This window comes from Scyliorhinus canicula, chromosome 17, assembly GCF_902713615.1.
Source record: "Scyliorhinus canicula chromosome 17, sScyCan1.1, whole genome shotgun sequence".
Classification (NCBI taxonomy): Eukaryota; Metazoa; Chordata; class Chondrichthyes; order Carcharhiniformes; family Scyliorhinidae; genus Scyliorhinus; species Scyliorhinus canicula.
Genome location: NC_052162.1, coordinates 39,827,942 through 39,842,474, shown reverse-complemented (window position 1 = coordinate 39,842,474; position 14,533 = coordinate 39,827,942). Strand labels below are relative to the sequence as shown.

Here is a 14,533-nt window from a genome sequence, read left to right as displayed (position 1 = left end):
TGATTGAACACATAATTCAAACTGTAACAATAATGTCCCATGTGACTCACACTATCACAGTTAATCATGTGGTTCATATTATTCTTATTCACATACAGCTGTACTCTCTGTGTGCATCAGAAGATACCTCTCACCACCTACATTCATTGTTAAAGCCCCACAGCTCGAGAGCGTGAGCTATAATATCCTTTCATAAAGTAAAACTGGAAAACACTTTTTCTCTCTCGCGTGCCATGCACCCAGCCAAGCTGTCTGTAGCTTCCTGCAAGAAGGTTCACAAGATGGACATGGGGGTGGGGGAGGGGCAAGGCAGTGAATGCTTTCTGTCAATAATTTTGGTGCAAAATAAATTTAGTATAACTAAATTTATACTTCATCTTCTGACAATTGCTTCTCTCGCATTTTCCTTTCTTCTTTCAAAGGAATTGGCTGATTTCTGCTCCATGCCTCCCCTGGGTTGTGTGGCTAAGATCAGGAAATCGTTATTGTTGAAATGTTAGTCTGTGTTTAGGGGTACGTTGGAGGTTTACACTCTGCCAAATTATTATTTAACAACTTAAACTGTTTCTAATAGAACTGCTAACTGATCTAATTAGTTAAAGGCACTATCCCATATAATACTAAGCCATAAACACAAAAATAAAATCCTAGATTTTGCTCTCAGTATACACTGATTTTATCAGTGAAGGTGGCAGCACATTTTAATTTCACATGGACAAAATCTGATTGGATTCTTTTCTCAACTTCCCCGTGCACTAATTTGTCCTCCAGCAACAAAGGCTATCAGGCCACAAATGACTAGAGTAAATCTTTTGTGAAAAACTACACAAGAGGCCACACTTACAGCAACACTGACCCTGCACCTTAAGCTTCTTTGAGCAGCAATGATCTGGATGCCCTCACTTCACAGTGGAGACGGCCAATGAGCTATGTCACATGCTGCAGCCACCTGAGTCTTTAACCAGGGCATTGAATGCACTTCCTGTGGCTATTAACATCGCCATCTCGTTAGAACATTTCCGAAAGGCTCCTTCCAGGCTGTGGCAGGTGACATGGGTGACATCTGATCATTTGCAATCCCCCATGCTATCAGGGCGGTCACTGTAATTTCATTCAAATCATCTCTCAACCTTACAAAATTGTTAAAAGAGGGCACTGTGTGTTTGCGTGGGTTTCGTCCCCACAACCCAAAGATGTGGGTTGGTTTAGCACAGTGGGCTAAACAGCTGACTTGTAATGCAGAACAATGCCAGCAGCACGGGTTCAATTCCCGTCCCGACCTCCCAGAACAGGTGCCGGAATGTGGCAACTAGGTGCTTTTCACAGTAACTTCATTGAAGCCTACTTGTGACAATAAGCGATTATTATTACGGGCAGCGTAGGTGGATTGGCCACGCTAAATTGCCTCTTAATTGGAAAAAATGTACTGGGTACTCAAAATTATATTTAAAGAAAGAGGGCACTGGGGACAAAGACCTGATTATCAAGTACTCATGGAAAATACACTCTTGCATGTAATTATTTATACGTATTTAATAAATGTTTTAAAACTTTGCTGCGAGTTTACTTCTTTTACAGCACAGCTACCATCTTTGCCGCTTCTCTGAAGCTAGGCAAGAAATATGGCACTTTGTCACTTAGCCTGCCTCAGCCCCCACCACCCTCTTCCTGTTGGGTTTCAATGGATTGAAAGGAGTCGCAATTAAAAAAGAAAGGCTTTCATTTTCTCTTGTAGCTCACACGTTAGCTTGCTGACCTAATGTTCCATTTTTAATCTGGTTGTTAAATTGTTAACTTTAAACAGGCCATCGACTCAAAGTGAACAAAGGAGTTTTAAGTAAACCAGTCAATCAGAGTGTTACCAGGAAGAATTAAACCCTGACCTGTTACACTAGCCTTGGGAACATGGCATGAATGACAACCTCAGCAATCACTGGTTTTGAAAAACATCTAGCACAGTTTGCCCGCAAGACTTGTTATACACCCAGGATGAAGTTAATTCCCATGTACTTCTGCTAAAGTCAAATTTGCCCCCAACATTTTAAAAAACATATATAGACCATCTAGTTTTAAGATGAACAGCCTTAAATCATGAGGAAAAGTTTTAAAAAAGCATGCTAGAAAATAATCATAAAAGAGAAGTTGAAAGTAAATTTTTTTAAATTGTATTGTGATGCACAGATATACTTCTCGTGATTGAAGGCAATTGATTCTGTGAAACTCTATGCCATCTGCTAGGCAGAAAAGATAAACTGTAATTTTTAAAATAAATTTGCATTCATCAAGATGCTGCTGACAGGGAATGGAAGACCTTTTGGCTGCCAGCATTGAGCAGTCCCAAGTCAGGAATTGCATACTAAGCAGCAAAATAAAGAGGCCTTAACTGTGCCCTGCCAAGTGCCCCGATTTTACTATAATCATAAAGGCAAGGCTATGAGTGCTCACCATTATCACAGAGTACATCTGACAGACTTTTCTGGTATCCACATTGCACAGTTAAATGTGCCCTTTCCTCCACAGGGTTCATTTTTGCAGTCCTTGGCAACAGACCTACATTAAATGATGGGACTGGCATGAACTTGGGGTTCTTATCCACTAATTTTGGACTAAAAATGGCTGAAAAGGTTACGGTTTGTTGCATTTAGGAGAGACTATGAGCTTTCAACAGTACCATTAAGTGATAAATGCTACTGAACAGACTTGGGCATTTCCCTCAGAAGAAAATATACATGGAGTTTTTACATTTTTATGTCTGTTGTCCCAAATCCCCTGAAAGGGTACGACACTGGAAATGCAGATAGACGAGTGGAAATCTCCGCTGACAAGCCAGCAAACTGTCTACGGGTAACTCTTAGCAAACATATTAATAGCCAGTCATTCCTTCACCATTGTGAGTAAAATCTAGGTATATGTGCCTTAATATCGACTACTACTGCACTCGTATAACAATTTAACCAGTTGTCCCATAACTTCAGTTATCCCGTGGCTCCTCTGCTGTGGAGGGAACAACCAAAAAGAACTCAACTGTGACTATCCCACTTTATTTCATGTAGAGCCCTAAAACTAGAAGAGAGTGAAGACTTTCCCCTTAATACACAGGGATGTGCAGATTAGATTATGGGTTAGAGGATAGGGCGAGGTGGACGTTGAGTGTAAATGGGTTGAGTGCTCATTCGAAGGGTTGGTGCAGACTCATGGGCTGAATGGCCTCCTTCTGCACTGTACGGATTTTATCTCATTGCTCCCTGTGCAATTAAAGAATGTTTTTTTTTCATTTAAAACGTCGAATGTAGAATCCCTACAGTGCATCTGTAGGCCATTCGGCTCATCGGGTCTGCACCCGCCCTCCGAAAGTGCACCCTAACTGGGGTGCTATCCTCTGCACTATCCTCTTAAACACACCCAACCATTGGACAATTAGGGGCAATTTAGCATGGCAAATCCACCTAAACTGTACTAACTCCACCTAAATCCTTCCTGTGGGAGAAAACCAGAGCACCCGGCGGAAACGCACACGGTCACAGGAAGAATGTGCAAACTCCACACATTCAGTCATCCGAGGTTGCAATCAAACCTGGGTCCCTGGCGCTGTGAGTCAACAGTGCTAATCACTGTGCTACCATGCCGCCCATGTGGCTTTGATACATTAAGACACACAGAATATACTTTATTTGTGACACAACTCTTAGCAAGAAACCGTAATGGCAATTTAGGAAGTCAGTGCTTCCTATGCAGTTTCTCGATCAGTGAGAAAGTGTCAAAGTATTGATGTTTAAATATTCTAGCCCAACCTCCAACTCTGCTTGAATCAATTAGGGTGATTCAGCTGAAAAGCAGAAATTACCATATTTACTGGACCATAAGACGGACTAAACCATAAGACGCGCCAGGATTTCAAGATAACTTTTTAAAGTTAAAAGAAAATATTTAGGAAATATTTCACGTTATCGTTGGACCATCAGACACAAAGTAATTTTAAGTGATTTATTTCCCAAAAAACATTTTAGTAAATACGATACTGTTCATACCTGCCGTGCGATGTGATAATTAGTATTAAATTAAAATTAATATCTAATACTTGGGTGAAATTCTAAGAAATCCCAACAAAATAGCACAATCAGAGTATCTTCAACACTTGGATGGCTGCGGTTTAAGACGGTGGCTCACAATTAGGGATGGGTCTCGTCAGCAACACCCACATCCCTTGAATGAATAAAAAGAAAAGTAGCACATGAACTCACAAAGATTAATTGAGAGTGGATACCAGGGTGGGGCACAACAGGATACATTTTTAAAAAAAATCTTATAAAGCCAAACACCAGATTAATGTAATCATAAGGCCATAACACATAGGAGCACAAGTTCCGTCATTCAATCATGGTTCATATGTTTCTCAGCCCCATTCTCCTGCCTTCCCCCATAACCCCGGATCCCCTTATTAATCAAGAACCAATCTATCTCTGTCTGAAATACACTCAATGATTTGCCGCTGTGGCAATGGGTTCCACAGATTCACCACCCTCTGGCTGAAGAAATTCCTCCTCATCTCAGTTTTAAAGGATTATCCCTTCAGTCTGAGGCTGTGTGCTTGGGTTCTAGTTTTTCCTACTGGTGGAAACATCCTCTCCACATCCACTCTACCTAGGCCTCTAAGTATTCTTCAATAAGATACCTCCTCATCCTTTTATACTCCAACAAGTACAGACCCAAAGTCCTCAACTGCTCCTCATACAACAAGCACTGTATTGCATAAGTGACAAAAGTTTGATTTTTTAAAATTTAAAGTGCCCAATTCCTTTGTTCCAATTAAGGGGCAATTTAGCGTGGCCATTCCACCTAACCTGCATATCTTTAGGTTGTGGGGGTGAGACCCACACAGGTACGTGAAAATGTGCAAATTCCACACGAACAGTGGCGCCGGATCAAACTCCTTGGATCCTCGCCACCGTGAGGCAGTAGTGGTAACCACTGCATCACTGTGCCGCCCTTTTAAGTTTAATTTTCAGGGAATAATGTTTTGCTTTGGTCTCATAATAACATGGCATCCCAAACATTATTAAGCTCTAGCTTGATGTCACCTAATCACCACTTCCCAATTTACCTTCTCTTTTATTCTTTCCTATGCCAGGCTACATAAAGATTCTCGGCTCTTCCATCTTAGTTTCTTAAATGTCTTTTTCGAAGTCAAATGCTTAAAATTACAGAGTGCAAATTAGCAGACACCATTTGGCACATTCCCATAGCTTTACAGTTTCTCCTATTTTAAGGCAGACATCATCTTCAACGGCGGATATTAGGATGCCAATAAACACGTTCAATGTCAATCACTCATATTGTAAATTTGAGGTTTATATTTGTTCTTTAAATTTGAAAAGTGGTTGATTCTTGTGAGTCACCAATGTGCATGTCCACAGCTCAGAAATTGTTATAGCCCAACAGTTGAAGAGTTCTTATCTGTAGTTTTTAAACGTTCTTCGACATAGGAATAATCAACTTAGTTTATTCCACAGGGAAACCGTTAAGCGGTCATGAACACACAAGTGTTTCAAGAAGGTCTTCTGCACTTGAGGATTAAACTCTCCATTCCATTCATCCGCCATTTGTGTTTAAATTATTACATGGAAGAATAACTTTATATTTATCGAATTGTTTCATTTTTCTTCAGCCTGTACAGCGAAAAAGCCGGTCCAATTTATTCTTGCCTTGGAGTCAGAACACCAGGGGTTCAAGCCCCACTTCAGGATTAATGACATAACCTAAGATGATTCGGTATTACATTATACAGGGAGTGCTGCATTGCCAACAGTGTGATCCTTCGGATGAACTGCTGAACCACATTAAGATGCAAATGGAACATTTGTGGCATGATCTGAAGAAGAATGGGCATTCTCCAGCAATCCTCATAGAATCACAGAATCCCAATGGGCAGCACGGTGGTGCAGTAGTTAGCACTGCTGCTTCATGGTGCTGAGGACCCAGGTTTGATCCCGGCCCTGGGTCATTGTCCGTGTGGAGTTTGCACATTCTCCCCGTGTCTGCCTGGGCCTCACTCCCACAACTCAAAGATGTGCAGACTATGTGGATTGGCCATGCTAAATTGCCTCTCAATAGGAAAAAAAAGAATTGGGTACTCTAAATTTATGGGAAAAATTTTTAAAAAAAGAATCCCTACAGTGCAGAAGGAGACCATACGGCCCATCAAGTCTACACCGACCCTTTGAAGGAGCATCCTACCTAGGCCCACGTCCCCACCTTATCCCCATAACCCAGTGATCCCACCTAATCTTTTGGACACCAAGTAGCAATTTAGCAATCCACCTCGTCTTCACTTTAAGGATACCCTCCATTGTGTTGTGTCACACTACCTCTGTGGGACAGACTTCAAACAGACCCAGCAACTCCAGACTGAGCATCCATGCGGCGGTCCAGGAAATCAGCAGCAGCAGAATTGTACTCAGCCACAATCTGCACCCTCCATGCCGGGCATATCCCCATTCTACCATTACCACTAAACGAAGGGACCACTCCTGGTTCAATGAAGAGTGCAGGAGAGCATGCCAGGAGCAACGTCAGGCATACCTAAAAATGAGGTGACAACCTGGTGAAGCTACAGCACAGGACTATTTGTGTGCCTAACAGCATGAGCAGCAAGTAATAGACAGAGCTAAGTGATTCCACAACAAACGCATCAGATCTAAGCTCTGCAGTCCTGCCACATCCAGCTGTGAATGGTGGTGGACGATTATACAACTCACTGGATGAGTAGGCTCCACAAATATCCCCATCCTCAATGATAGAGAAGCCCAGCAAACCTGTGCAAAAAATAAGGCTGGAGCATTCGCATCAATCTTCGGCCAGAAGTCCCGAGCGGATGATTCATCTCAGTCTCCTCCGCAGATCATCAGCGTCACAGATGTCAGTCTTCAACCAATATGATTAATTCCACTGGATACTGCAAAGGCTATGGGCCCTGAAAGTTTTCAGCAATAGTACTGAAGACTTGTGTTCCAAAACTTGTCGCTCCCTTAGCCAAGGTGTTCCAGCTACAACACTGGCATTAACCCAGAGAATGTAAAATTGCCCAGGTGCGTCCTGTACACAAGAAATAGGACTAATCCAACCAGCCGATTACTGCCCTATCAGTCTACTCTCCATCATCAGCAACATGTTGGAAGGAGTCATCAGCAGTTCTATCAAAGCGGCACTTACTCAGCAATAACCTGCTCATGGATGCTCAGTTTGGGTTCCACCAGGGTCACTCAGCTTCTGGCCTCAATACAACCTTGGTTCAAACATGGACAAAAGAGCTGAATTCCAGAGGTGAGGTTAGAGTAACTGCCCTTGACATCAAGGCAGTATTTCACTGAATATGGCATCAAGGAGCCCTAGCTAAACTGGAGTAAATGGGAATCATGGGGGAAACTCTCCGCTGGTTGGAATGATACCTGGCACAAAGGAAGATGGTTGTTGTGGTTGGAGGCCAATATCTGAGCTCCAGGACATCACTGCAGGAGTTCCTCAGGCTACTGTCCTAGGTCCAACTATTTTCAGCTGCTTCGTCAATGACCTCCCTTCCATCATAAGGTCAGAAGTTGCGATATTTGCGGATGACTGCACTACATTCAGCATCATTCGCAACTCCTCAGATGATGAAGCAGTCCATGTCCAAATGCAGCAAGACCTGGACAATATCCAGACTTGGGCTGACAAGTGGCAAGTTATATTCACACCACACAAGTGCCAGACAATGACCATCTCCTACAAGAGAGAATCTAACCACCGCCCCTTGACATTCAGTGGTATTACCACCATTGAATCCCCCACAATGAACATTTGGGAGGAGGTTACCATTGATCAGAAACTGAACTGGACTAGTCATATTAATACTATGGATGCCACAGCAGGTCAAATGCTAGGAATCCTACATCGAGTAACTCACCTCCTGACCCCTCCCCCCAAAGCCTGTCCACAATCTACAAGGCAACAAGTCAGGAGTGTAATCCACTTGATTGAATCAGTGCAGCTCCAACAACACTCAAGATGCTCGAAACCATGTAGGACTAAACAGCCTGCTTGATTGTCACCCCTTCCATAAACATTCAATCCCTCCACCACTGATAAACAGTGGCAGCCGTGTGTACCATCTACAAGATGCAATGCAGGAACCCGCCAAGGTTTCTCAGACAGCACCTTCAAAACCCACGACCACTGCCATCTAGAAGGACAAGAGCTGCAGATACCTGGGAACCCCACCACCTGGAGGTTCCTCTCCAAGTTACTCATCACCCCAACTTGGAAATATATCGCCATTCCTTCACTGTCGCTGGGTCAAAATCCTGGAACTCCCTCCCTAACAGCCCTCTGGGTGTACCTACACCTCAGGGACTGCCACGATTCAAGAAGGCAGCTCACCACCACAGGTAACTATGGATGGGCAATAAATGCTGGCCTAACCAGTGATGCCCACATCCCGTAAATTATTTTTTTATAAGTTTATATTGCTTAAATTAAGCTAGTTGCCTCTGCCATTTGTTATGATCTGGTATGCAAACGTACAAACATACAAACAAGGAGTAGGAGTGAGCCATTCATCCCCCCAAGCTGGCTCCGCCATTTAATAAGATCATGGCTGATCTGATAGTAACGTTATATCTGCTTCCTGCCTACAACCCATCACCTCCTTGCTTAACAAGAATCTATGCACCTTTATACATGGCAGTGCACTGCCTGAAAGGATGTTAGAAACAGAATGTAACTTCAACGGTGATTTCCAAGAAGGAGTTGGATTTATTCTCGTGGAGGGAAAACTTGAAGGTCTTCGGGAAATGAGCAGGAGCAAGGAAGTGGTACTAATTGAAAGAGCCCAGGAAAGCACAATAGCCAAAATGTCCTTTTTCTGTGATTTCTGATTCTAAGATGATAATAAAGGAAAGAGAACGGTTATTTGGAATCAATCCGCAGACCTCATGTTTGGGTAATATTTAGGTGTTGGTTCCCGGGACAGACTTTCATTTTAGGGCTGCTGTTCGTGAGCATAATAATGGTTTCTGACATCCCATAAAATGAAAAAAAACAAGAAAGGAGTGGAATCAAGTCAGTGAGAGAGATCATAACAGGGTAAGAGGGAAAGTGAAAATTAAATGAGTACAAAGCTCCTTCACCAAGAATTCAGGGTATTGTTCTCCCTTCTCTTGGTTGAGTTACTGAGTGAGAAAAAAATGGTGAGTGAATGAGAGTACGAGTCTGTGTGTGAATGTATAAATATGATAGTGAATGATAGAGTTTGAGGGAGTAAGTAGACAGGGGAGTAAAGGGTGAATTGCTGAGAGAGGGAGTGAATGAGTAAATCAATGAGAGCAAAGCATGAATGAGTGACTAAGAATATGTGGCTGAATGAGTGACCAAGTAGAATAGAAGACTGAGCGAGGGAGTGAGAATGAAGTAAGTGTATATGAGAGCAAAGGAATGAGTTTGCTGAGTGAGCAAATATAAAAGTGAGTGAGAGTTTATGTGATTTGCTGATTGAGCTGGTGAATAAGAGTGTGAGTGAGTATGACTTTGTGAGAGCGAGTGTGTGAGTGAATGTGAGAGAGTAAGGCCCAATTTTAACTCATTCAATACCTATTCACTTAGACAGAGTTACTGAAAAGAGTCAGCTTGCAACGAATTCCAACCTCTGCACTCACCTTCTCACCCATTCACTTGCTCACGGTCAAAGCTGAGATGCAGAAAGAAGATGAAATTCAGATTTTACAAATTGTAAATACCACTCAACTGCTCAGATGCTGTATAAGGGCTGGTTTGATGCTCTCTTACTGGTCTGTTTGAAGGCGGCTGTACATAAAGACTAACGGGTTGCTGCCAGCTGCCCACACCTGCACCTACTGCAATTATACCAGCAGGGGTGATATCGGGCAGGTCGCCCACCAGTGAGCCAATTAGATGCACAATTGAGGGCTTATCCCACGACTAATGGGATTTAACTGGCAGTGGGAGGGGCCTCGACCAAGTTTCCTAGCATGGGCTCACCCTGTGTTAATCTGATGGCCTGAGTCCATCTGACAGGGGTCTCCAGCCGAGGCATTACCATCCTGTAGCTGCTCCCCCCTCCTTCGGCCGAAGGTTCCCTTTCCTCCATGACCCTTTAAACCATGGACCCCTTCCCTTTTCCTGCGCCTGCCAAACTGGCTCCAGCAAGACCCTTCCCCCTCCGTCCAAATAATTACAAAATCCTGACCCAGGGCTAAACACCTCCTCAAGCCCTAACCACAGTATCTGCGATAACCACCGCTCCCAGGATGCTGCTGCTACTGAACAGTTTCAAGCCTCTGATTGGCTGGCAGCTCTATGAGGCTGGATTTTCTCTCCCCGAGGGTCAAATATCCCACCTCCAGACTATTTATGGCTAATTGGTTGTTAAATGGCTGTGGGCAGCCATTTTATTGCGAGGAGGGCCCCAAGCCCCAACCTTCAGCCAAGACCTTGCAACCGCCACCACTAAAGGTTAGTTGCTAAATTCTCACACAGCTTATAAATTGAAATAATAGCAGTGTTTCTAGACTTGTATAATTATTCGCTGTCATTTACTGGTGATATCTAATTGGGTAGCTCCTTCAAAGAGTCAAATGGTCTTCTTCTGTGCTGTATCATTCTTTGATTCTATCACTTTTTTTATCAACTGTTTTCATATTATCTAATGCAAACAGGCCTTGTACTGATCGCACATGTGCAGATTTAGCACCAGATAGAATAATTTCAAAGTAAAAAGTAGCCACCCCAAAGTGAACCTTTACATGTTGTTCTCCCAAACCTGTTAAACAGCCTGAACATGTTCTTACCAACATCAACACACAAACATTTCCCAGTGGGTGCAGAGGGTGGGGGTCATTGAATAATTTCCAGCAAAAGGAACCTTGACTGTTCTTTTCTTTCTTTAGCCAAAGGACACTATCGCACCCCAAGTGCTGCCTTAAATGAGATCGGCAAGGTCAGCAGAAACTGAATGATATTATGATGTGTTAATGCTGCTCATTGTACCATGTGGCCCAGCTCTCTCCTAATTCAACTCCATGGTAACTTCAAAAATATGCCTGTCGCAGTGAGTCAATGCTCAATAAGGAGCGAATCTCACAGCTTGTATGTATGCTCTATTATAATTCCTAATAATTGTTGGAAAACTCAGATGAGGTAAGTAAAGGTAGTAAATATGATAGGAGCATGAAAGTTGACTCTTCCAATTGCTATCCTTCGCTTGTTGATCGTGATTGGAAAAAGTGAGCAAGCACGTTAGCTGCCTGGGGACAAGATCAGCCTTCATTGTGATGCCCACAATAGTTGAACAACTTGCCAGCACTCATTACTTCAGCTAACTGACGAAGAATGCCAACTTGAATGAGGTACCAGGTGACCAATACCCATTAGCACTCTAGCCCAAGAGTTGGCACCCACAAGAGGAGGGGAAGATATAGTAAAAAAAACAATTATTCGATACCAAATATGTATTCTGTTTGCGCATTATGCTTCAGTAAATATTTAAAATGGACAACTGTTTGCTTAAGTTGCCTGGATGGATAACTGCAAGGAAACATTTTAACTTGTCTCAAAATATGCATGATATTTACACCCACAAAAATAAATACATATGGTGCCATGTAAGATTGTTTTTGCCTTGAGCTCTGATGTTTTTTTAGGAAATAATAACTTGATGTTTTATCATGCACCATATAAACACCGGATACTAGATCACAAATCAGCAAATATAAATGGGTACATTAGAGATAAATTGAGAAATGATCAATGTTGAAAGTAAAGCTCAAGTCTGTCAGATCTCTTGTCCGCTCTGTTTTCAAAAGTTCTCCAATTTATAATATATTTCCATTATTTACTGTTCCTGTTTCCCACCTAATCCCAGCTGATCAAACTTTGTGTTTTCTTCATAATGCCAAAATTGAACGAAAATTATACGCCTGCGAACAAATTACAATAATTGTTCTCTTTAAATCGTACTTGGTCATTTTACATACGGGAAAAGTAAATATGTGATAAATGAGCATCGATGATATATCGCTTATGGATGATTGTAGTTAAGCATTTCTGTTCGAAACACTTCATAATTCTTCGAAAATAGCTTTATTAATTAACTATACGCAATAGGCATGTTTAATGGCCATCATTACTACTCGGTGAGAGCGGCTGTTCGCGGGAGAGATAAGTGGTTCAGTACAAATGCATGTTTCTATGTACCAGACATTGGAGGGAGGCAGCATTGTAAACAAGTTCAGTATGACCGCTATTGTGAAGTTTCTTTTTTTTTTCTGTCTGCCGTCCTTCTGCAGCTGAATGCCCAGGCTGGGGAAGCTGACTTTTTATTTATGGCGTTACAGCTGCTGACAGACTCCTAAGGACTGTGGAGACTGCCAATCCATCCGGCCTGATCCCCCGAACGCTACTACTTCTTGTACCAAAAGGTTACTGCATGCAAGACTGGCTCATCTGTGACCCGGGCTGACTACCAACCCATACAAGGTCCCTGCAGCTTCATAAACATACCCCATTATTACACAAACCCATTTGCTCCAGCGATTTACAAATGTGACTCCACACATATATATATTGCAGGCGGCATTGCGTTTAAATGGAAGGGTTATTCCCATATTTAAATCCAATTTGTAAACTGAACCAGATCGGTCCGTTAGCTGAACTGGGCGCCCGTGGTGGGCGGGGACTAGTTTCACTTTAATAACAGTGTTCACACGAGATCCAGTTATCCAAGCACATTTCACCATTTATTCCCTTCTGTGCCGAGACACAATGTCAATGGCAGCCGCGGATTCACCGGGCAGTCATGAATGTCCAACTAGAAAGAACATTGCAAAGACGAATATTAGATATTTATTTTTTAAAATATGCGTGTGTGTGCTGAGGATCACAGGAATAAAAAGTTCCAGACGAATCCTGCTCAGAACAGTGCTGAGAAAATCATAGTTTAGTATCACCGTCCCATCCCAACCCCGCCCCTTCTATTAAGCAGGGAGCCAGCCTTCTGTTACAATGTGCTTGAAGTGGTTGCAACAGGTCAGTTACAATATCGGCTCAACATGTGACAACCCCCCCCCCCCCCCCCCCAACACACACACACACATATATACACACACTTCCCGCCGTTATCAAGAGGACTTTGGGAACATTGTGAGGTTCGAGGTACAATTTGTCAACGTGTTTTGGCGAGCCCACCCTCAGCCAATTGCAGTGTCAGTGTTGTCAACTACACTAAATGGTCATATTTCTCTCTCTCTCTCTCTCTCTAAATGTTCCTGCTGGATCACTTTGCTTAGAGTGCGCCTGTAACCTTATGGCACAGCTTCCGATTTGGTGATGTTTTGAAAGCACGCCCTAATTTCTCAGAAAAACAGACGGGCGGTTGGCTATAGTGTAGTGTGAGTGTGTGTGTGTGTGTGCACTAAGCCCCCCCCCCCCCCCCCCCCGTGAAACAAACACAAAATACAACCGAAATAACTTTCCTTCCAACAATTTGAACAGATCAGCAAAACGAAGCTAGTTTAAGATGATTTTTTTTTAAATGCTGAAATGGATCTTGCCTGTCTGTCTATAAATGATTTACTCCGGCCAGAAATACACAGCCAAATGTTGTCAAGATCTCTCAGCATGCATCTACTGGGCAGCTCCTGTCTACTTGGTCATAGTAACTGAGTGCAGTTGGCCAGGACGACGTGCATTGTAAGCAGGTCCGAACCGTACAGCAGCATCAAACCATAAGCCGGGCTGACAGCACTTCATTACTTACATAGCGTTTTAATTTCTTTTCTGGAGGTGATTTGATGAGCCACCCGGTATAAACGACGTCTTCTGCACTCATGGCTGCGGAGGGGGGTCTGGAGGTAAAAGCCACTTCTCGTGCGGATTGTGTCCTGTTGCTATTTTTCCCTCCTGTTGTTATTGCTGTCACTCAGCTCCTCCATACACAATGCGGTGTTAAATCCATCACGGTATCTCCTCATCTGTGCTAATGGCACAAGTTCCTTGTGTTGGAGGCGGAAGCGCTGCGAGCGGCCAGCTCTCCCACCCATCGCACAGATCTGTCCAATAACACTCACACCGTGGGCAATGACGTCCTCGTAAACAACAAACACCCAGCGAGTATCCTCACCCGCTTTTACAAAATGCAGAAAAGAAAAACTGAAAGCGCGTCCCCAATGAGCCCCCGGGCACAATTATGAAGTAAAATGAGGCAGGTTCTTTTTTAAAAAAATGTTTTGAATAGTATTGTTTTGGGGAAACACGCCCAATTGGGGAATAAAAAACACATCACTTGGTGTACTCCAAGCCTTGTGTATTCCTGTATTTTCTTTCTGGGTTGCTGACGCAAGTTAGTTGTTCTCCCGCGGTCCAATCCCCGGTGAAGGATTTTTGGCCTTTAAAATAGAATGATTCCAATCCGGTAAACAGATTTTGTTAAAAATTGAATCCAATTCACTCCACTGAACCCTGTTGACCAGCAGAGGCTTTGTCCCAG

At 43.0% G+C, this 14,533-nt stretch overlaps 1 protein-coding gene across 2 annotated transcripts in view; it reads right to left on the bottom strand.

Moving 5' to 3' along the window:
• Positions 1–14,181, bottom strand: part of gab3 (GRB2 associated binding protein 3) — a 195,089-nt gene extending 180,908 nt beyond the window's left edge. For both annotated transcript variants that reach the window (XR_005457637.1, XM_038774678.1), the window contains exon 1: positions 13,805–14,181. Coding sequence is in view for 1 of the 2 variants with exons in the window: in XM_038774678.1 (XP_038630606.1) it covers positions 13,805–13,876 (72 nt within the window). In the remaining variant the exon portion in view is untranslated. The remainder of the gene's footprint in view (positions 1–13,804) is intronic.
• Positions 14,182–14,533: the final 352 nt, after the last annotated feature.